Source organism: Bos mutus, chromosome 11 (genome assembly GCF_027580195.1).
Source record: "Bos mutus isolate GX-2022 chromosome 11, NWIPB_WYAK_1.1, whole genome shotgun sequence".
Taxonomy (NCBI): Eukaryota; Metazoa; Chordata; class Mammalia; order Artiodactyla; family Bovidae; genus Bos; species Bos mutus.
The window spans coordinates 20,582,559-20,606,584 of record NC_091627.1 but is presented as its reverse complement, the minus strand read 5'-3'; the positions used below and the strand labels follow the sequence as shown (position 1 = coordinate 20,606,584).

Genomic DNA, 24,026 nt, shown 5'->3' with positions numbered 1-24,026 from the left:
CACCCGTCTCCTCCTAAGTTCAGGCCTTCCTTCTCTTCTTGTATTAATGGGTCCCCACCCCCGTCAAGCCAGCACTAGGCCAGTATACTATTCTTAGTGCACTGACGTCACAGCTGGCTACGAGGGGACCTGGGGGCTAGCCTCCTCTCCTGCCCACCTTGGCATCCTAAGAATGTGCTCTCCAAGTTCTCAGCTTAATGCCTGGTTCACAGGAAGGATTCAACAGATGCTGATGAATGGAAATAACTAACTTCCAAAATGAAAATATGAAATACAACCAGGGGGAACTTTAGAGAAAATATTCGAATGCATATAATTCACAAAGGATTAAAACTTATACTCTAAAAGAACAAAGCAAAAGAAAAAAAGTCAAATGGACTAAAGGAAAAATAAATAAGAGAGACAAAACCAGAAAGTCACTGTAAAAGATATACCAGTGACCAATAAAGATATTAAAATATATTCACCCTTACTAATAAAACTATAATATACAAAATAATTTTCCCCTATCAAAAATGCAAAAATTTTAAAGACTGATAACATTCAGTAAGATGAGGGTATGGAAAAACCAGGATTCCTTTATAACAAACATTTTATTTCCCCTTTTTAAAAAATTACACAACGTACTATATGCTTATCTAAAAGTGCAAGAAATACAGATCAATAAAAGAGCAGTGAAGTCGCTCAGCCACGTCTGACTCTTTGCGACCTTATGGACTGTAGGCTGCCAGGGTCCTCCGTCCATGAGATTTTCCAGGCAAGAATACTGGAGCAGGTTGCCATTTTCTTCTCCAGGGCATCTTCCCAACCCAGGGATCGAACTCAGGTCTCCCACAAGGCAGGCAGACTCTTTACTATCTGAGCCACAAGGGAAGCCCAATAATAAAGTAGAATAGTCACAGATTCCAGCCCCCTCCCCTGACAGCTCTCCTGTCAGGGATTTTTGAAGGTATTTTCACACATGCAGACACATACACACACTGGTTTTTCTGTGTGACTGATATCACCCTATACATATATTATTCTGCAACTTGATCTTTAAAGTGGAGATATCTTAGAGAACTTTCAGTGTCAGTATATAAAGATCTAGCTCAAATTTTCTGTGGCTGAACTGCATGATACTCCTGTGCCCAAGTATATTCAATCAAGCTTGACCAACAGAACTCAAGGTGTTTCCAGTTTATTTAACTACTATAAATTACTAATACAAAACTCAGCACTTTTATACATATTTTTGTGGGTTTGTGTTTCTTGGGATAGGTACCTGACGAAGGAAGGAACATGAGAGTGAAAAGGAAACATGTCTTGAACGGGGACAGTGACGATGACGGGGACAATCACAGTGCTTTCTAGGGGTCAGCTCCTGTTCTTGTGACACAGCTGTTAGCTTCCTCATTCTCAGATGAGGACCCTGAGGCAAAGAGAGAGCTGGAACTGGCCCAGGGAGGTAGGTGATGTTTTAGTTTGACTCCAGCCCCAGGCAGTTCCCTGTAGGGCCCACCCTTCACCCCAGCTCTGTGTGGCTGAGCCCCTCTCCCAAGACCCCATACGAACCTCATGCATCCTCATCACAGGCTCGCGACCCCTGACATTCACACCCAGGTTCCCGCCATGATGACAGGTGAAACCGTCTTTCGTCGTCAGAAAAATACAGTAAGCTGGGGGGTGGAGACAGGCCTCCTGCCTCCCTGTTGTTTCACCAAAATCTTGCAGGACAGAAACAGGGGTCAGCTTCCATTGTCAGAGTGAGGGGGAACCGCCCTGACTGGCCGTGAGGACCAAATGGAGTAACGTGGGAAAGGCAGAACCATGATCTGAATGAGCAAGAAGGACCCACAGAGAATCCCTCCAGCTCCACATCACTCAAAGGAGGAAACTGGGGTTGGAGGACGGAGGACACCCTGCCATGGGCAGCAGATGGGTCCCTCTACCCGCCCCCTTAGGGCCACGAGAGATGCTGCCTGGGGGACGGAAAACGCGAATAAGGGATGCTCTGGGATGCTCTCAGCCCCAAACCAGTCTCTGGGTGTGCACACAAGCCCCCCACCCTCCCAGAGAGCCCAGGCGCACGGGGCAGCACCCACCTGGGGGGGCCCGCTGAGCAGGAGCCGGCGTGGGTGGAAGCCGTCCACACGGCCCTCGGCACGGTTGCCATAGTCCATGTGGCCGGGCCGGGGCACCGTCCACTGGCGGTAGTAGAGTGACTGCTCCGTGGACGTCATGGTCTTGCTGAGCAGGGGCCGGAAGGAGCTGGCCCACATGACCGAGTGCGAGGGCAGGAGCGAGGCGGCCTTGGGCAGGCCGCTGCCATCCGTGGACGTGACCATGTCGTACACCAGCTTGGGCAGGAAGACCACGGGCGGCTGCCGGCAGGCCTTGGTCATGGAGCACTGGGAGGCCTGCAGGACGAGGGGGCCGGCGGCGGGCAGTGCTGGTGAGGAGGCCGAGCCTGAGGAGGATGCCGACGGGGCCGACACCTGGACGCGCTGGCCGCTCTTGAGGCTGGGATCCGGCTGTGGGGTCAGCCCCGGGCTGTGCCTGCTGATGACCGACGGTGGCCCCCCCGCTGCCCGGAGCCTCTGTCTCTCTCCAGGGGCCCTGGCCTCCTCCGAGGGGCCACAGGATGGTGGGGACCGGGCCCGCTCCACCTGCGAGGGTCCGGCCGAGGACTCGCCACATGGTGCTGAGCCTGCAGAGACACGCCCGTCAGTCAGGGCCTGGGATCCACCCCCCCAGCTCCTGCTTCTGCAGCACTGACTCCCTTTACCTGCAATGATGGGAATTTCTGTCAAGGCAATTCAACTCCCCTTCTGGTTAAATATGGACTTTTTGTCTTTCTGACAAAGCCCAGAGGTGCTGCGGGGAGAGAGCCAGCACCGCTCCCCTGGCCCCACACGCCCCTCCAAGCCTCTGCACCCTCAGCCCCATCTGTCCCAGACCCTCACCATCAGTGAGTGCTCAGCCCACCTCCTGCTCTGGTGCAGGTGGGTCCCAGAGCTCAGATCTCCCCTTTGCACAGCAGAGCGGTGCTTCCGGCTCAGCAAAACTCACAGGACTGAAAAGGCTCAACTCTTTAGCTTCCAGAAGAATTCAAGAGAGAAAATGCAGCACCCACAGCAGCTACCCAAACGCAGTGTTTCTTTTGCCCTCCCCCACCAGTGGACCACGCTGCAAGCCAAGGTGAGTGTAGGCTCCTGGCACCCAGGAGTGGCACCCTGGTCCATCTTTTATATCATCCTGTGCATGCTAATTTGCTTCAGCCATATCCAACTCTTTGTGATCCTATGGACCATAGCCCACCAGGCTCCCCTGGTGATGGGATTCTCCATGCAAGAATACTGGAGTGGGTGGCCATGCCCTCCTCCAGGGGATCTTCCTGATGCAGGGACTGAACCCTTGTCTCATCTCCTGCATTGGCAGGTAGGTTCTTTACCATGAGCGCCACTATCACCCTGGACCTCCTGAAAGGTAGGGGTTTCCCCATCTCTGAAATGGGGGGTTGTACCGAAGGCCACAGAAGCATCTCATCGGAGACTCCCTAAGGTCTCAGGGTCCTCTGAGGAATTCTGAGAAAGTCCCCTCACAGGACAGGGAGGCTGGCCGGCAGCCTGGACATTCTACTCTGCCTGACAACACTGCACAGACCAGCAGGTCCCAGAACCTTCTAGAAAGCTGTCAGCCCAGGATCAGGGAAGAACAAAGCACCACAGCTCTCTATGCTAATGGCCTGGAGCATCCACTCCTCAGGTTGTCCTGGTGCCCTGGGTCCCTCTGTTGTTTGGGGCAGAAGGATAAGAAAAAGTGTAGCATTTGGCTTTTCTGACTGACTTGAGCCCATACATCAGACCTTCCTTCCATCACAGAGTCCATGCTCCTGTTGGGAGGCCTCTTTTGACTCCTTCTGTGCACATCTGTAAGGGAGACCCTCATCGCTTGACCCACTGTTATCCATGGGCTGGTGAGAAGGTGGAAGAAAAGAAATCAAAGACCCCAGGCCGAACCCCCTGGTATGCTCTGACCTTTGCAGCCACGCCAGGACCACTCACTGCACCCAAGCACCGCACACACCTTCATGCCCCAGGGCCTCCTCTACCTTCAAGGCCCAAAGGCCAGCTGCTCTCTGAAACCTGCAGGGACCACTCCCTACCCCTAAATCTGCCCCACTTGGGCAAACTTCTTCCTATAAATAGACATAACATCTCATAGTGGGAATGTGTGTGCAGAGAAAGCATAGCAGCCCCTATTGCAACACAGCCTGGTCCAAAGGAACCACGAATTCCTTGCGAGCAGGTGTGTATCTAATGGGTCCCTCAGTGCCCCGAGCCAGGTAGAGAGCAGGTTCTCCATAAACGCTTGTGGTGGGAGGACATGTGATCTGTCTCCTGTGTGCTGCCCTGGACTGCTCCCCTGAGGCCGAGGTGGCCCCCAGGACCCATATTCCCCACTCCTCCGCCCAAGTGCAGTCGGGTCCAGGGGTCAGGGGACACTTGATAAATTTTGCTGCTTCTCCCCTAGTGAAGCCTTCTGTGTCTGCTTCTCAGCCCTCAGACTTGACAGCAACACTCACCAAGCTCCTCACCCCGATTCCCCAAACCAACAGCTGCCTGCAGAGCACCGAGAGGTGGCCCTCTGACAGCACCCAGCACGGGCCTCCTCCCGGGACAGCAGCCACCATAGCCCAAACCCCTCATAATCCCAGAATCACCCCCAACCCTGGTCCAGAAAGATGCTCCTACTCTCTAGAAAGGTCAGTTCTTCACAGACCCCTTCTCTTTCCAGTTCTAGTTGAAAATAAAGAATCTCTTTTCAGTCTCTGAAGTCTCAGAAAACCAAAACAGTCCAACCGTGGGATCTTTATCCCCTGGAGACTTACTGGATGCCTTAGAGGAGAGGGATGAAGATGCGGAGTCGTGGGAGCAGGATCGTTCTCTCTTCACGGGGCTCCGCTTCTCTGACGTGGAGCCTGTTTCAAAATACACACACTGAAGAGGCCTAGTAATCATGGTACCGTCTGTTACCCTAGCACTTCAGTTTATAAAGTGCATTCACATACAGCATCTCTCATCCAAACATCCCACCAGCCCTCCATCCACCCATCTATCCATCCATCCATCCATCCCTCCATCCACCCTTTCATCCATCCATCCATCCATTCCTCCATCCATCCATCCGTCCATCCATCCATTCCTCCATCCACCCCTCCATCTGTCCACCCATCCATTCATCTATCCATCCACCCATCCATCCTTACATCCATCCATCTCTTTATCCACCCATCTATCCATCCATCCTTTCATCCATCCATCCCTCCATCCCTCCATCCATCTGTCCATCCATCCATTCCTCCATCCACCCATCCATTCATCTATCCATCCACCCATCCATCCTTCCATCCATCCATTCCTCCATCCACCCATCTGTCCATCCATCCTTCCATCCATCCATCCATTCCTCCATCCACCCATCTGTCCATCCATCCTTCCTTCCATCATCCATCCATCCATCCATTCCTCCACCCACCTATCCATCCATTCCTCCATCCACCCGCCCACCCACCCATTCCTCCATCCATATCTCCATCCACCCATCCATCCATTCCTCCATCCATCCATCTGTCCATCTATCCTTCCATCCATCCCTCCATCCACCCATCTGTCCATCCATCCATCATCCTTCTATCCATCCATCCATTCCTCCATCCCTCCATCCACCCATCCATTCTTCTGCCCATACACTCCTCAATCCATTCCTCCATCCACCCACCCATCCATCCTTCCATCCACCCATCCATCCATTGCTCCATCTACCCACCCACCCCCCATCCATCCATCTATCCATCCATCCATCTATCCACCCACCCACCTGCCCATCCATCCATCACTCCATCCATCCATCCACCCATCCATCCATCCCTCCATCAGCCCACCCCCCGATCCATCCACATCCCCAGGCCCCCTCCTCTGAGGGAGCGCTAAGGAGACAGGTGTACAATGCAGGGCAGGTCCATGAAGCACTGGCAGGTTAGTGGGGCTCCTGCCCAGGGGTCTTGGCTACAGGCTAGAGTAAGGAGGGCAGATAGGGCAGACCTGGGACCCAGGAGCCAGGCACCCACCCAGCAGGAGGAAGCAGGAGAGGGAAGACGTCCTTGGAGAGGCGACCCTGACCCCAGTTCTGAATGGCCAGCTGGGGTTTCCAGGTGAAGCATGGGGCAGAGGGAACTCAAGTGGCTGGGAGAGCAACTGTGTGGCCCAGAGGTGACAGAGCAGGGCACAACCATGAGATGAGTGTGGCCAAAGCTCAAGGGGCAGCATGGGGGCCAGAAGCCAAGAGGTGCAAAGGGGAAAGGTGGGTCAGGAGATGCCAAGAGTGTGGATTCATTCCATGGGCGATTTCATGTCAGGGTCCCACCCACACCTGTGAAAAGCTTCTACAGCACCAGGAGGGTCTTTCCTCCCCATTTTACGGATGGGCCATCTGAGGCTAGAAGAGGTGACGTGACCTGTCCAAATGCACATAGCCAGAGTCGGGGGATGGGAGTGGAAGAGGCGTTCTGGTCTGCTGGCTCTCCTTCGGTCTCACTCTCCACTACACCAAACCCCGCAAATGCCCTGCACTTTCAACGACAGGAGCTTTCAATTTTTTTCTCCCTGTCCTGTTGATGACAGCCAGATGCCTTGCACTGCCCTGATTTAGTGAAAGTGAAAGTGAAGTCACTCAGTCGTGTCCAACTCTTAGCGACCCCATGGACTGCAGCCTACCAGGCTCCTCCGTCCATGGGATTTTCCAGGCAAGAGTACTGGAGTGGGTGCCATTGCCTTCTCCAGCCCTGATTTATGTGTCCTATTAAAACACATGGTGTCAAACTCTCATGTCTGCAGACAAAACTGGCCTGTTTCCATAAATCCCAATAATGGACACCTCCTGTGAATTCACATAGAAGACATAAGCTAGTGAATCTTAAACCAGCCAGTAATTCCACCAGCAATTCAAGCAAGGCGTGAACTTAAACCCTAGGAAATCTCCATTTTTCTTCCTACTTTTTAAGAATCTTAGAGCTTTAAAGAACTTGATGGGATTTCCATATTCTCACACCACCAAAAATGAGGAGTAGTGGTGGGTGGTTCAGTGGCTAAGTCGTGTCTGACTTTTGCAACTCCATAGACTGCAGCCCGCCAGGCTTCTCTGTCCATGGATTTTCCAGGCAAGAATACTGAAGCAAGTTGCCATTTCCTTCTCCAAAAATAGGGGGAGGGGAAGCAAAATATGAAATCACTGAAGGATTTTTCCTAAAGATGTTATCTAGATGGTTCTCACTGGGAGCTGCCGACCAGCAGACAGGCCAAGGACCACCCTGAGTGGGGACAGGGGGCTGGACCGGCCTCCCCACCTTCCGTCACCAGCTCCTCGTCCTCGTTGTCTGTGCTGCTCAGCTTCTCTGCATCACTCTCCAAGGCCTCGGTCCTGGCTCCCTTCTCCAGGGGAGCCTCACTGCTCACGAAGTACGCGGCCAGGCCCAGCTCCTGCTCCAGGGCCGTCCTCACCAGGCAGGAGGAGTTTATGAGCCGCAGGTCACAGTACCGCAGGGACCTGGGAGGAGGCGGAAGAAGGGATCTATCGAGAGCCTTCTACCAGGAGGCACCGCTGCGTGCCGGGGACCAGCACTCTGCCAGCCTCAGTAGGCCCTCGGGACTCAGGCCAATGGAAAAGCAGACAGAGCACCGTGAGCCCTGAGCACCAAAGTCCATTTGACTGCAAGCCTCTGGAGGCCCCTGCTGGGTACTTAGCCCTGTGCTGCCTGGAATCAAAAGAACACCGACTTTCTGGTCAGATGAGAACGAGGCTTGAGTTCCAGCCCTGCCTCTTCGTGGCGACAGGACCTTAGACAGAGTGGGCAACTTCTCGGGAGGCTCAGATTTTTTTCATCTGAAGGATATGAATGAATATTAATAACCACTTAAGTGTACTGTTATGAGGGATATATACAGTAAGTAGACACCTGATTATTCCAACAACATTTAAAATGTGTCCAGGACCATGTCTCATGCAAGGGAAAGGATGGGCATTGAGTCACTGACACATTGGAAACCAGAGTCTGTCTGGGAAGACACTCCAGTGAGTCATGACACATGTGGGGTGGACACACAGGATGGGCGGGGCAGACTTGGGGGAACAGCAGAGGGCTTAGAGAAAGGTGGGTCGGTGCTGGGAGCAAGCTCCGCCTGTGGCAAAGGTCATGAGGAAGGAGGCTTGGCATACGCAAAGGCGGGATCCAGCCTCAGGAGTTCCCCTGGAAATTCTTGAGCATCTACCCCCCAAACCAGAGTCTGCCTACTTTCTGCTTTGTGCTTTCACCTACACCTCTGACTTTACGGGGGGCTGTCCCCCACTACTTCTCTCTGAAAAAAGAGTTAGCTTACAGCTCCAGTTAATAATTCCTGGGTGTGACAGTGTTTCAACCTACAAACTCCTTTGGAAGTCCTCTAGCCTGCCTGAATAGGTTTTTCCGGCCACATGTGATTGCTCAGAGCCTCCCAATTGTGAGAGGCATGAGATGTTCTAAACTGTCTAAATACAGATTCCTTTGAGCAGTTAAAAGATTGATTAGAAATTGTATTGGTGAAGGGATTTTCACTTGTTGGGCCAATGTTTGCTGCTAAGTTTCCATATCCCTTACCTGCTGTGTCCCTGGCAGTGTATTGATGAATATAATTGGTGTAAGTAGTAGCTTTAATGTTTGTAACCTGGGACCCTTGAGTTAATTCTTTTTCTTGTTATAGCCCACCACACCTTCGCTCTGTAGGAATGCAGTTAACTTTATCTAATGCTTTTGGAGGGTGGCTCCTGACCAATCACCTTTAGAGAAAAATAAGTTTTCTGAAGAAAGGGTCTTAAAATGTTTACAGGCCTCCGGGCCAGAAGATGATGCAAATCACCTAAGCTTTTGCATATGATAAGTTTGCAGGAAGAAAGCCTGGCTTGCTGCCTGACTCTACCCCTTCCCCCATTATCCTCTATGCATAACTTAAGGTATAAAAACTACTTTGGAAAATAAAGTGCGGGCCTTGTTCACCGAAACTTGGTCTCCCCATGTCGTTCTTTCTCTCACCTTCTGGCTGAATTATTCAGCCTCTTTTCTCCACTGAATTTCCTCACTGAGCTATCCTTATTTCAGCCTCTTTTCTCCACTGAATTTCCTCACTGAGCTATCCTTATTCTATTACTCTTTATATCCTTAATTAACGTTTAATTAAGCAGTTGTTTCCTGATCCTCGCCGAAGCCGTCCCCGCTTCGAATTCCTGGATCCACCGGGGCTGGACCCCGGCAGGTCGGGGCTGCAATCAGGCTCTGTAACTACTGCTCCTGTGACCTCAGGAAAATGGCCTTTCATTCACTCACCTATAAAACAGGGTAGTAATACTAACGTTGCAAGGGGCATGTGCTAGATCAAAAGTCCGGCACAGTGCCTGATACAAAAAGGAGTTCAGTAAAGCTCACTTAATTTAAGATAAAGGCATTGTCTTAGTCCGACGGAGCTGAGGACTGGAAGACTTGATCCATGACACAGCAACAACCAAGGTCGAACAGTTTGGAGCCGCTTTTAGCTGGCCCGTGAGTACATGATGCAAAGCGGCCCTTCTATAAGTGTGGTGTGGCCCAGTGGAAAGAAGCCAGGCCAGCACTGAGTCCACCATCCACCATGCCAGCTTAATCTCTGGAAACCTCGGTTTCCTCATCAGCCCCAAGGCCTCCACCCATGGAGCCCAGCAGCAGTCCCCACACCCACCCCCCTGAGCCCAAGAGGTTCCTGTCTCAGAACTGGGCAAAGCTGCCCAGGCCCAGATACCTTTCACTGCCATTTGCTGGAAAACTGTCACCACAAATATACAAGCCACTGATGACTATGATGTGAGTGCCCCACTGAGAGTCGGGCAGGGGAAGCCTGACCTGGTAAAGCCCCCAGGGTTGCCCGGGCGGCTGGCTCCTCACAGACCCCCAGGAGTGCAGCCCCCCAACTCACTCACCTTGGTAAGGACTCCCCGTGTGGGTCCATCCCACTGAAGATCAGGATGCAAGGCAGGCCCTCCAACTCCAAGTACGTCTGAGGCCGCCACTCTGCGTCCTCTATGTTCTGCCACACCTGCAGATAATTAAAGAGGGAGACGACTGTGGGACGCCACCCTTCCCGACTAGCCCAGCGCTAAGGAACCCTGATGTCCTCCTGCTGATTTAGAGCCCTTGCAATGCCTCGTCTGAGCCTTATCAAATTTATACTGCAAATAAGCACCCCGTCGGCTTCACCGCTGGATTCCCAGCCATGTAGAACACTGCCTGGCACTCATGAGCCATTTAAGAAACATCTGTCAACCGACTGCCTTAACCTTTGCTAGAAAGTATACATCCTCAGGCATTCCTTGAGGATTCAGATGATAAAGAATCTGCCTGCAATGCAGGAGATACAGTTTGATCCCTGGGTCAGGAAGATCCCCTGCAGTAAGGGAATGGCTACCCACTCCAGTATTCTTGCCTGGAGAACTCCATGGACGGAGGAGCCTGGTGGGCTATAGTCTATGGGGTTGCAAACAGTTGCACACGACTGAGCGACTAACACTTCACTTCATATCGTATATCCTCAACTGTCTAACATTTTGTACCATGCTCTCCCCATTGTGGAGCTGCTAACTGCTACTGCTAAGTCACTTCAGTCGTGTCCGACTCTGTGCGACCCCATAGACAGCAGCCCACCAGGCTCCCCCGTCCCTGGGATTCTCCAGGCAAGAACACTGGAGTGGATTGCCATTTCCTTCTCCAATGCATGAAAGTGAAAAGTGAAAGTGAAGTCGCTCAGTTGTATCCGACTTTTAGTGACCCTATGGACTGTAGCCTACTAGGCTCCTCCATCCATGGGGTTTTCCAGGCAAGAGTACTGGAGTGGGGTGCCACAATTCCTTCCCAATTGCTCAATATTCTTGCCCTAAGCCTTTCGTATCATCTGTCACCTGGAGGTCTAGCGGAGAGTGAGGTCACTGTGCTCGTTTGGGGGGCTGAGATGTGTGGGGGTGTCCTTGCCCTCCCCTGCTGGGGGAGAAGCAAGATAACAGGCAGGGAAAACAGAACCTGTGCCAGGTTGGGGGCAGAGGGCAAGGAGGGGGAAGTGAGGCTTCCTGAAAGAAGGAAAGACTCTGAGTTGAATTCTGTGAACCGATGGGTATTAGCTAAACAAAAGAGGAGAAGAAATGAACCCCTGGAGAGAAAGAAACTCGTGGCACGGCCCAGAACTTTGAAAGAGCAAGACAAGGTGTTGGGGAGGGTGCAGTCTTTATAAACAATGTGGTAAAGCTAGACTGAAAGATGCAGGTAGGGATGCGGTTAGGAGAGGAGCCCGGAGGGGTGGCCGGGACTGCAGAGGCCAAGGTGGAAGAGACACAAAGCTCATCACCAGCGCACCCCTTCCCCTCTGCTCCCGGCCCCCTGGTCGTCCTGCCCGCCCTCCCAGGTGTCTATCCCCGCCCCCTGGTCATCATCTCCGCCCACCCGTCCTCCTAGGAGTCTGTCCCCGCCTGTCCCCACCCTGAGCTGCTTCAGGAAGTGCTTCCCGATGGTGATGCCCGAGGCGGGGTTCCCCAGGATGATCTCAAAGTGCTCCTCCAGGGCCAGCCGTGCCCGCACGTGGGCCAGCCGCTCATAGGCCACGGCCGCCAGTGGGGAGCAGGGCACCCGCAGCAGGACCATGAGCCCGTGGCCGCAGGGGCACTGCTTCGGGGAGTTGATGAGGTTCTGTGTGATCTCCAGCGTCTCCACGGACGTGTAGTTCTTCATCTGCGAGAGGCCGCTCACGGCCATCATGGCGGCCGCGTAGTGCTGCACGAGAACAAAGGTCCTGATCACCGCGCTGTGCAGGCGGGGGAACCTGCAAGGAACAGAAAGACCACGCCGTGACCCGGGGCTGTGACAAGGATGCCCGAGCGCTCCGGGAGAGCAAGGCTTTCCAGGGCCAACCGGCAACCAGACATCTGCCATCCAGGGCAGAGGGCATGCTTGCTGCAGGAGGAGCTGGGGAACTGAACAGAGAAGCAGAGGCAGGACAAAGGTCAGTTCACACAGCCTCAGTGTAATATCTTGGAGGAGATCTTCCCTTGGCAAGGCTATGGGAGCTCAGCTGACAATCCACCTGGCCTGATGAAATCCATCAGCATCAGAGCTGAATGACAGTTTCCCAAAGGGAGTGCTGGGGAACACTAATCTCACAAGACACTGGACATGCCTTGCATGCTAGCCCTCTCCTGGAGAGTCACAGCACACACACGTGGCAATGGAAGGCACTGACAACTCTCATTGGGAAAAAAGAACCTTTTGGTAAATGTAAGGTTTATCAAACACGTATGACCATGGAACCCCTTTTGGCATAACAGCTATTAGTGTGCAGCACCCTAGTTTGGAACGCAGTTTAGGAAGTACAGATCTAACTCACTCTCTTTATCAACAAGTAAGAAGAACAAGTGCCACGAGGAGAGACGACAGAGCTCAGTTCAACACCCACCATGAGCAGCAGAGCCATTCATTTTGTTTTATATTGCATGCACGTGTGAAGTCACTTCATTTGTGTCTGACTCTTTGGGGCCCCATGGACCATAGCCCACCAGGCTCCTCTGTCCAGGCAAGAATACTGGAGCGGGTTGCCATGTCCTCCTCCAGGGGATCTTCCTGACTCAGGGGTTGAACCTGCGTCTCCTGCATTGGCAGGCAGGTTCTTTACTGCTGAGCCACCGGGGAAGCCCCAAGTGTTTTTTATTAGACAGTCTGTAAATCTGGGCCTGCCTTTTCCATGTATACACTGTGTGGATGTCAGCCCTTAACCTCCCTAAGCCTCCGTTTCTTCATCTGTAAAGTCACAACGTTGATACCCACCTTGGGGGTCTGCTGTGACAGGGTTGAAAAGGTAACACTGATTCTGGGTTTAGACCCAGCTCTGTCACTTTCTAGATGTATGGCCTGAGAAAGTCATGGGGTCTCCCTGAGTCTCAGTTTATTTGCAAGTGTGAATAATAATAACAGCTGTCTTGGAGAGGTCGGGAGAACTAAATAAGATAATGGAAGTAAGGCTCTTGGAACAAAATAGGCACATGGTAGATAAACACAGGAAATAAAGACAAAGCCAACTGATTGCCACTCTGTCTCCCTTTACACCTTTTGGCATCTTACTTCCTCCCATTTTCTTGCCTTCCCTTGAGTTTCAGACACACAGTCCCACATTCCAGCATATTTCTGTCCATTCTCACTCTCAAATTTTCTGGAGCACCAACATGATATCACCAACCCAATATGCAAAGCGAGGAATAAACTAAGGTCGCTTCAATGGAGCAACTTGAGTCACCCAGGAAAGGAGGCAGGTGACCTGCTCCCCAGACATGCTCTGGCTGCACACTCATGCCTCACCTGGCACTTGACTACTGAGCAGTTTTAGGAACTTCGAGAGAGACGTGTACCTTTTTCCCAGTGCGGTGACCATGGCCTCAAAGGAGCTGTCGTATCTCAGCAATGGGAGGCTGTGTCCTGAGAGTGTAGACTCGATGAACTCAGACAGCCCGAAGTACTTCTTGTTCTCAGGATACAAGTCCACGCCCTAAAACAGAGATGCACCTTGGTCACGCCAACGACACATTTGCGGGAACCGTGAAGGTCACGTGCTGGGGGCAAGGACCTGAACGGCATCTTGATCTAAACCGAGCTGACTCTGCAGTGCCCTGGGTGACCTTTTATAGATGTCTTTCCTCTGCAGACCCAGAGCACAGAGCACTCCATGCACAAAGGCCAGTGCCTCCCCATCACTCAAGATGTTTTCATTCAATTGATGCCAGTGCCTTGGCCAAGAAGAAAATCAACCTTGTTTTCTTTTCTTTTTTTTTTAGACACACAACTTTCTTTGTTAAAACTTCCTCTTTCCAACAATTTTAACTGGCTTTAGGAATAGGCAAATCAATGATTTTTGCATTCAGCTGCTATTACATCAGCAGAAAGAAATGCATTTATCTAACCAATTTTACTCACATTGATACAAAATTCCTCACAAACTAACATCAGAGCTTATCAAACTTCAGAGAAGAGGGAAGTTGGGGAAGGATGCTAAAAGTACGAAAGTGAAAGTGAAAGTCACTCAGTCACATCCAACTCTTTGCGACCCCATGGACTAAACAGTCCACGAAATTCTCCAGGCCAGAATACTGGAGTGGGTAGCTTTTCCCTTCTCCAGGGGATCTTCCCAATCCAGGGATTGAACCCAGGTTTCCAGCATTGCAGGCGGACTCTTTACCAGCTGAGCCACAAGGGAAGTCCAAGAATATTGGAGTGGGTAGCCAGCCTATCCCTTCTCCAGCAGCTCTTCCCAACACAGGAATCAAACTGGGGTCTCCTGCTTTACAGGTAGATTCTTTACCATGAACTATATCCTAAGGTAGCACACAAGGGTTAAGCGTGAGGACCATGGAGTCAGCCAGACTGGGTTATATCCTAGTCTGGCTCTAGAACTTTCCAGATGCATGGCTTTAGGTAAGTGGCTTAACCCATCCCCTCTGCCTCATCTTCCCTATTTGTAAATCAGAAATCAATGCAGCATCTGCGTCTTATCTGAGTTCATGAGATAAAGCACTTTGAACGTTGTCTGCCAGGCTCATGGTAAGCACTGCATGAAAACAACTGCCGTCACCATGTATGTATATATGTGTACATATTTGGCTGTCAGGTGTTAATTGCAGCATGCAGGATCTTTCTTTGGGGCTCACAGACTCCCCAGTTGTGGCGCTCAGACTTGGTGGTTGCAGCGCATGGGCTTGGTTGCTCTAGGGCATGTAGGATCTTAGTTCCCCAACCAGGGATCAAACTCTCGTCCCCTGCATTGCAAGGCAGATTCTTAACCACTGGACCACCAGGGAAGTTCCCAGCTGCTGTCTCTACCTCTGATTCTGAGTCAGTTGGCTGCAAACCAAGCATCAGCACCTTTAGAGGTTGCTCGGTGACTCCGAGATGCTTCGAAAAAGTCCAGAACGTGATGTCTACCGCTTGCTTGTATAATTAGGCAGAATCCAAACATCCAGAGTTTTCACAGTACAAGAATGACTGCTGTCTTCTATTTTGGTGAGAAAATGGCAGATGATAAGCTGAAATAAAACTCACTAGGGTTTGTGGATGTGTGTTCAGTTTGAGAAAGGAGATTTCGAACCTCACTGCTGAAGGAGGCAAGGACAGGAAAAATAGGAACACTTCTAGACAAACTGAGAGTCACCCCAAGTCCTCACAGCCCTAGAAGCCTCGATGTCCAACACCAGGAGAGTGAGAGCTTCAGCCACCAGAGAAACAACAAACCAAGCGCACTCCCTTATGAGCTCCTAAGGTGGAAGCCAGGAAGTACACTGCAGGAAGGTTTCCAAAGACCAAGAAGGGTTTAACTCCAACCCTGGGTAGAATCAAAGAATTGGAGTTGGAGCCCACTGACCCCCAGCTGGGCGCATCAGTCAAATCTTTACTGAACAGAACCTCTCCCAGCCCAAGGTCACCAGTGCAGCGGGCCAACCACCCAGGCACTCACATCACTGTAGGAGGCCGGCCAGTGGATCTCGTTGTAGGGGCTGACGAGGGTGTGCTGCGTCTGCAGCGCGTACGGGAAGGAGGTCACATGGAGTGTCACGATGTTGGGGGCCTCCTTCACCTCCTTGCAGTTGAGCAATCTGTCTACCAGCCCCACAGACGGGTCACTTTGGGAGTAGAGGTTATGAACAGCGCTACTGAGGGAGGAAAAGGAGGAGAAGAAATGGTAAGTGGAATGACCAGCGTTGTCCTGTCACCTGACCAGGATCAAACATTTGGATCAGTTGATAATGAGCACCCCCAATGCTGCCAACAACCAAAGCTTAGAACTCTGCCCTTGACTAGGAAAATGAAATTTTAAAGAAAAATCCCAGTGGGATTTCCGGACAGTATAGTAGTTACAACTTCTCGCTTTCAAGGCCAAGGGCGTGGGTTCGATCCCTGGTTGGGGAACTAAGGTCTTGCAAGCTATAGGGTGTGGCCAAAAAAGAAAAGAAAAAAATCTGAGTGCACTTCAGGCACCTGTCAGGGACTCCCCAATCACGACCTATTAAAAGCCTGGCTGGGGAGCAGTGTTTACAGAGAAGCGCGTCCACAATACAGTCCACCTGCTTCTCTAGCACAGGGACGCTCACCCAGCCGTCAACGAGTCGCCTTTTCTCCCTTGGGCCAACCTGATTGTACACCCATCTCCTTAAGTTCTTTTCTCTAAAGTCCTGTGACCTTGAATTGATCCAAAGAGGACCCAAAATGGTACATTCTCTACCAAATGTTACAGCACAGGACCACCAATAGGAAGCACTTTGGACAGAGGCAAAGGAGAGAGTCGCCTCTTAGCCTTCCTCTGTGGGACAGGGGGCCCAAGTGTTGTCTTCTGTAAATTGAGGGGGATGGGAAAAAAAAAATCAGTGCCTCACCTCTTGGGTGGCAGGTCACCACTCAGAAAAACCTACCCACCAAAGGAAAACGGACAATATAGCTTTTTATACAACTCAGAATGTTCAAATTCACCCAGTGCTAGACTGGACACCCTTTACCTGGGTGAACTTTAAGGTTCTGGCCAGCCCTGTGCTTCTGCACCAGCTGTAAATCAGAGCCTTCCTCCGAGGTCTGACCCATCATCTTCCCTCCCTCCTCATCCAGGTCACGGGCGGTGTCTAAACACCCAACCCCAGTCTCACGGAAATGCCCAGGAACCCTGCCAGACTCCAAGCTTGAGACTATCTGAAATTCATCCAGATTTATGTTCATTTGAGCCAAGTAAGTGAAATCACCTTGGGAAGGGCAGCAGTTGTGACCCACATGGTCCAGAGCTATGAGGCTCGGTCAAGAAGGGGTTGGGTAGAGTTCCTCCCATCTGGGTCCCTTTCTGGCACCAGTGCAGTACCCACTGTTCTGCCCCTGCCACCCTTCTCCCGCCCCCTCAGCCTGCGATGTTGAGCAAGATGCCCACTTGCTCCAGTTTCCATAATGATCCCTTTTAGAGGCCTTTTAGGGCTTCCCTCATAGCTCAGTTGGTAAAGAATCCATACTTCATCCATACTGCAATGCAGGAGACCGGGGTTTGATCCCTGGGTCGGGAAGATCCCCTGAAGAAGGAAATGGCAACCCACTCCAGTATTCTTGCCTAAAGAACCCCACAGACAGAGGAGCCTGTCAGGCTACAGTCAATGGGGTCGCAAACGTCAGACACAGTTTAGCAACTAAACCACCACCAGAGACCACCTGAGATGACCCCTCAGCTAACTTCTGGCCCTATGGTCTGAAACAGCCCCACAGCACCTGCTGACAAATGCCAAGCCCCCAACATCATTCATCTTTTTAACACTTACACCCACTGTCGCAAATATTATCCATACGTTGTGTGCATGCACACTTAGTCGCTGAGTCACGTCTGACTCTTTGCAACCCCATGGACTGTAGCCCGCCAGGCTTATCTGTCCATGGGATTTCCCAGGCAAAAATACTGGAGTGGATTGCCACTTCCTTCTCCAAGGGATCTTCCTGACCCAGGGATCAAACCTGCGTCTCCTGCATCACCAGGCAGATTCTTTACCACTATGCCACCAGGGAAACCCATATGATCCACACATTTTCATTCAAATAAGGGAAACGCCAGCCCTGCCCTATGCCACAGCCAGTCTAACCTCACAAGATCCCAGTGGGCATGGTCATGGATGAGGACGAAGAGTGTGTGCGGATTCTGAAAGGAGTTTTGCAGGAAGGACTTGAACTTCGTCTGTGCTTCGGCATCGAGCTTCAGAACATATTGCTCCACCCTCTGCCTGGTCACATGCTCCTTCTCCAAGCCCAGCTCCAGCAAAACCCCTGCAACACAGTGAAAATACATCAGTAGCTCCAAACATGGCTGTGAGGTTTTTGAGTCATCAACAGACCCTTGAGCAGGATCTCCCACATGGCAGGCTTCAAGCTGGGCCCAGAGGCTACAGGGATGGAGGAGTTATGCATGAGTCAGGAGGCCAGATACCAGAATATAGTTCACTGACTTGAGTGAAACAGAGGGAATATTCTAGTGATGCCTTGCCTTTAACAGTTTATAAAATCATGAACAAGTGGCTTCCTCCAGGCATCAGCTTCATGAGCTACTATCCCCTCTGCTTCAGAAGCAAAGATGATGTTAGAATCCAAATCTGAATGTAGGTACATCAGAGCTTCTGCACCCAGACAGACATCAGACACTCCATGAAAGGCCCGTGACATGCCGTGTTAAGTTGCTTCAGTCATGTCCAACTCTTTGTGACCCCATAGACTGTAGCCTGCCAGGCTCCTCTGTCCATGGGATTCTCCAGGCAAGAATACTGAAGTGGGTTGCCATGCCCTCCTCCAGGGGATTTTCCCGACCCAGGGATCGAACCCATGTCTCCTGTGGCTCCTACATTGCAGGCAGCTTCTTTACCACTGAGCCACCAGGGAAACCCCAAAAGGGCCCATACCTGAATGCCAGACATGGAAGAGGGTCTGCTGGTAAGTCACTTCTGAGGGTGGAATACAAATCAGAAAGTCCACCTTCTCAAAGGATCCCAAGTCCAGATTCTGGGTGCTGGAATCCGCGATTGAACACACGTGGGAGAGGAGCTTCTGGGCCACAGCCAGCTGGAAGGGCCGGATGCGGTGCGGCTCCAGATGGTAACCTGGAACCAGAGCCCCCGTTAGGGTGAGGTGCAGCGTGAGCAGACCGCTACAGCCCTGGACTCTGCGGGGGACTCAAGCAAGGGCCCCATTAGGCCCACACAGGGATGAGGGAACGGGAAAAGACCAGCATTCACTGAATTCCTGCTCTGGGCTATGCACCATGCTGGTCATGCCACACCCTATTCCTGATTTAAAAATTAAAAGATGAACAGCACTCGGGGATCCCAGGGGCTGAGACCTACTCCACCTGGAGGGGACAAGGACGGGATCCCAGGGAAGCTGATGCTGAGATTGTACTTCCGAGGAGGCTATAGGTTCTCAGGAAGAGGAGGAGACCAGCAGAGCCCCTCAGGAACATAGCATGAATAAAACATTCCAACAGTGCATTGATAAATGAGAAATCAACTCAGAGAAAGGAAAGTGTACAGATGTACATTTCAGGGTAAAATAAGACTGTTCTTGTTAAAGACTAAAATGAAAGTTAGGTATTAGGTCTATTTTGATGCTAGGGAAACACCTTTTCCACTGGGTGTGCCTCGAACTGTGCTTCCTTGCAGACCCTGGAGGCCCCGGGATGCTGCCCCCCAGCCTGGAGCTTGGCCACCGCTCCCCAGCACCACTCACTTGTGCACGCAGGTGCCCCGCTGACATCCAGGGATGCTGACTTGGTGACAGAGGAGGCAGTAAGTGAGGAAGAAAGAAGGCCTTGATTTTCCTGATGGAATTTGTCCAGCAAAATGTCAATGTCGCCTTCTGCCCCCAAACAGAGAGAACATCAGAAATGGGTTTTTCCATCTCAGGGAAACTCAGCATCAAGGGAACAACCTCTGTGTGTTAGGCACTGTCCGGGGCCTGGGGCACCAGAGATAGGGTGGCCCATCCTGTGAGAGAGCCCACAGCCAAGGCAGGCAGATGTCCTCAGGAAAATGACATGACCCAGTGGGTTTTAGAGCAGGAGGTAGGGGTCTGAGCTCATCCTGGAGAAGGAGAGGACAGCAAAGGTTTCTGGGAGGAAATGGGGTGACTCTTGAAGGGCGAGTAGCCAGGAAAAGAAGGGAGATGGGCACTCAAAGCTTGGAACACACGGAATGAAGCACAGAGAATACACTTCTCCAACAAGAGGCTTTAAGCAACTGAGAGGGGGAGGCAAGAGGGTGATGGACAGAGCCATGGAGGTAGAGAGGACCATGCACGAGGCCTGCGTATGCCCTCAAAGGACAGACACCACACAGCCAGAGCAGGAATCAGCTAGCCAGAGACCCCACACCATGGAAGGGCCACCGCACGTCTAAATCCAGGCCAGCCTCGGCAGCTCAAGGGGATGAGCTCTGAGACGGCCTCCCCCTTGTATCTGTGTTTATTTCTGTCTCATCAGTGTATGGTGACTTGCACCTGTCTGACTACAAGCATACCTGGACAGAGGGTGCTAAAAAAGGCCCCTAGCGAGTCCACTTTCCCAGTAACCAGCTCGTAATTGACTTCTTTCTGGTACTCAGCCGGGGTGAGAAGGCTCTCAGAAAGAATCCGGGCTTGGTATTTTCCTGGAAAACAAATGACAGCTTTGACGGGGCCCTCTGCTTAGAATTAGCGCATGAGTTCTTCGATGGCAGAGTCTGTGCCTGCATCCCTTTCTCCCTCCATCCTCCAAGCCCAGCACCACGCCTGGCTAAGAGCAGGGCTTCCTGCTGCTGGTGAAATGAATGAATGGTACACACGCCCCAGAGCCCAGTTTGGAACCTGACTCTCTCCCCACTTAACCAGCTGTGTAACCCAGGCCGACCCAGCTTCCTCATCTGGAATTCATGGCCGGCAGCTCTATCTACTTCACAGGACTATCGTGAGGATGAAACAGGGCAAGGTTTATGAAATGTGCAGCCCAATGCCTCATGCAGTGAAGACTCCAGTACTGAAGGTACTGTACTACTCAAATCAATGTAAAGAATTTATTTAAAAAACACAGAAGGCGTTCAGGATGAAGGAATGACAAGAGATAACGAGGACCCCGCAGAGGAGCAATCTGAAATCAGCCCCCTCATCTGCGATCCTCCACACTTCCCCACTTCCCCCGGGGACATCCCCACCCCCCACCCCCGCCCCCCCATCTGCCTCTCCACCAGCACACTGGCTCCAGGAAAGCAGGACATCACTGTATCCCCAGCCCCCAGGACAGTGGCTGCACATAGTAGGGCTTCAATAAGTGTTTTTATAGTTAATTAGCTGACAGCCTCGTTAACCCACACAACCCAGTAAGGTCATTATTTTTTCTCTCCATTATGTAGTTGAAGATGCTGAGGAATGGAGTCACTGATCACAGGTGGGGGTGGGGGGGGTGGGGGGGGTGGGGCGGGGAAGGCGGGTGCAGAGGGGTTTCCCTGCGTCTATACAGACCCCGAACTTGCCCTCAGTCTCTCAGAGAAACCAGAAATGTACCACCTTTCATTCCAGGAGGAATAGCATTTTCCAGAAGCATGCTATTCAGGGCACATCAGGGGCGGCTGAGTGTTAACTGCAGTTACTAACCAGCGCTGATGCAAACCCCAGGCCCTCGAGGGGCCAACAGCCAGGTGGGGGTTGGGGGGCTTCTGGGGGTTACCAGAAGCATCTCAGTGGAGGGCCCAGCCTCACCGGTGACAGCAATGCAGGAGTCGATGGCGGCGCTGCGGCAGGCGCAGATGATCACCACGTAGTTGGTCTTGGCCAGCTTGCCCTCGATCAGCAGCCGGAACATCTCGGAGAGGCCCTCGGCCAGAGAGTAGGTGCACTCGATGATGTGCACGCTGTCGTTGCAGGAGCTGGCAGCCAGGCCGGCCAGCCAGGGCAGCTGCGCGGAGGTCACCGGCGCCACAGCACCCGGCACAGGTGGGAAGGGCTGGGGCGGCGCCTGCTGGTACTGCCGGATCTCCGTTAGATGCGACTCGCGCCACGACCGCAGGAAGATCTGCTCCAGGTCCTCCATCAGGGGCACCTGGTCCGCCGCTGGCAACCACAAGGCGGGTGGGAGGGGCTTCAGCGCCTACCCCGGCCACACCGCGGGGCAGTTCTGGGGAGATGCGCTGTACCCCAATGTCCACCTGATACAGTCTGAATGATCAACATCCAAAATAGAGGGAGGCTGCAAATACAGCCCTCATCTCATCAGCCTAAAAGAACCAATATTTTTGAGTGCTTCTCAGCCTTTTCTCCCCCACGCGCTGGAATTTTTTGTTGTTCAGTCGCTCAGTCCTGTCTGACTCTTTGCGACCCCTGCAGTACACCAGGCTTCCCTGTCCTTCACTATCTCCAGGAGCCTGCTCAAGCTTATGTCCAATGAGGCAGTGATGCTATCCAACCATCTCATCCTCTGTCGACCCCTTTTCTTCCTGCCCTCATCTTTGCCAGCATCAGAGTCTTAAATCACTGTAAACTGAACTGAAAGTCCCTCAGTCATGTCTGACTCTCTGCAACCCCATGAACTGTAGCCTGCCAGGCTCCTCTGTCTGTGGAATTCTCCAGGCAAGAATACTGGTGTGGGTTGTCATTCCCTTCTCCAGGGGATCTTCCCCACCCAGGGATCGAACCTGGGTCTCCCGCATTGTGGGCACATTCTTTACCATCTGAGCTACCAGGGAAGCCCTTTTAATCACTATAATGGGTTTAAATCACTGTTAACGATTGTGGGGAAATGACTTCAGGGTGTGTTTGCCTCCTTACCATCATGCCAGCATCCAACCACAATCATGACGTTTACAGCTTTCACACACAGCATTATAACCAGGCACGTGATATCCCATGACTTGAAAGTGCCATCACAGACTTAGCAACACTGATCTGTCATTGACCCTTGCATTGCTTCTGAGTAAGCACCTTCAAAAATACTTCTGCAGGACACAGCTTTATGTAAAGGACATAACTTCCTGAGCCTAAACGGACCTACAGAGCTGACTGGTAACACATCATCAGACTGTCTCCAGATGGTCTCAATGTGACAACTTACCATGACATTAACAAACCACAACAACCTGGCTTCTACTGCACCCCTAGTTCTAGTGGATACCATCGTTTGGGTACTTATCATCAACTGAATTGAGAAAAACTCCACTTGTTTGATTTGTTAACTTTGTACTTCTTTGACAACTAGTGAGACTGAGTATTTTCAACATTTTTCCCTATTAGCTATTTTCTGGTTTACATGTCAGAACTTTACATTTGAGTGAGCCATGGAAAGAGAGCCACAATTTGATTTAGAAAACGTGTCCCCATCCAGCTACACCCAGCACCAGCTGTGGAGCCTTGAGCTATCTTAGGATACAGCTTTCTGATCTGAAAAAACAGGGATCACACCACTTCCTCATGGGGCTACGCCAAAACTGGATTAGATAAGCTGTTGTATTTCCTGTCTTTTAAAAGTTTTTCCCTGGAGCCCACAGCCCCTTCCAGAACCACCACCACCCATCAAAGCAACTGAGAGAGCTGCCCACACTCACCATGCTTGTCTCCTCACCTCCATCCCCTCTGACCCATTCCAGTATGGGTTTTGTCCCCACTCTCCTCATATCTCCACCCACCCGGGTTGCCAGTGGTTTCCACATGCCCCAACCCAATGGTCAATCATCAGCCAGCCCTCAATTCTAGGCCATTAATGAAATGAAGTCAGATCATATCTGAAACTGAAAGTCACTCAGTCGTGTCTGACTCTTTGCGACCCCATGGACTGTAGCCCACCAGGCTCCTCTGTCCAGGGATTTCCCAGGGAAAAATACTGGAGTTGGTTGCCATTCCCTTCTCCAGAGGATCTTCCTGAACCAAGGATTGAACCCGGGTCTCCTCCATTGCAGGCAGATTCTTTACCTATCTGAGCCACCAAGGAAGCCCAGATCGTATCTGTCCCCTGCCTGAAAGCATTCCAGTGCTGCTATGGACTGAATTGTGTCCCCGTCCATTCATACATTGAAGTGTTAACCCCCAATGTGACTATATTTAGTGAGAGAGCCTTTAAAGAAGTAGCTAAGGTTAGGTGGGTTCATAAGGGTGGGGTCCTAGGCCAATAGGATGGGTGTCCCTATAAGAAAAGGAAGCAACTTCGGAGTTCACCCTCTGTCCCCACACACAGGCATGAAGGAAAGGCCAGGGGAGGACACAGCCATCCTCCACAAGCCAGGAAGAGAGGGCCTCCCCAGAACCCCACCATGAGGCCACTCTGACCTCGGACTTCCAGCCTCCAGAACTATGAGAAGATAAAACTTCTGTGGCTTAAGCACAGCCTGTGGTATTTTGCTACGGCAGCCTGAGCAGATAAACACAAGTTGTTCTCACC

At 51.7% G+C, this 24,026-nt stretch overlaps 1 protein-coding gene across 8 annotated transcripts in view; it reads right to left on the bottom strand.

Moving 5' to 3' along the window:
- The window catches only part of GREB1 (growth regulating estrogen receptor binding 1), a 135,827-nt gene that overhangs the window by 23,208 nt on the left and 88,593 nt on the right, over positions 1–24,026 (bottom strand). For 6 of the 8 annotated variants that reach the window (XM_070379126.1, XM_070379127.1, XM_070379129.1 and 3 more), the window contains 12 exons: positions 21,359–21,709; positions 20,146–20,274; positions 19,358–19,486; positions 18,535–18,732; positions 17,728–17,908; positions 15,582–15,777; positions 13,486–13,622; positions 11,570–11,909; positions 10,024–10,139; positions 7,388–7,587; positions 4,874–4,963; positions 2,085–2,689 (listed from right to left, as the gene is read on the bottom strand). In XM_070379126.1, the coding sequence (XP_070235227.1) occupies positions 2,085–2,689; positions 4,874–4,963; positions 7,388–7,587; positions 10,024–10,139; positions 11,570–11,909; positions 13,486–13,622; positions 15,582–15,777; positions 17,728–17,908; positions 18,535–18,732; positions 19,358–19,486; positions 20,146–20,274; positions 21,359–21,709 (2,672 nt within the window). Of the gene's footprint in view, positions 1–495; positions 1,707–2,084; positions 2,690–4,873; positions 4,964–7,387; positions 7,588–10,023; positions 10,140–11,569; positions 11,910–13,485; positions 13,623–15,581; positions 15,778–17,727; positions 17,909–18,534; positions 18,733–19,357; positions 19,487–20,145; positions 20,275–21,358; positions 21,710–24,026 lie in introns of those variants that run through there. The other 2 variants (XM_070379132.1, XM_070379125.1) reach the window with 2 other exon arrangements.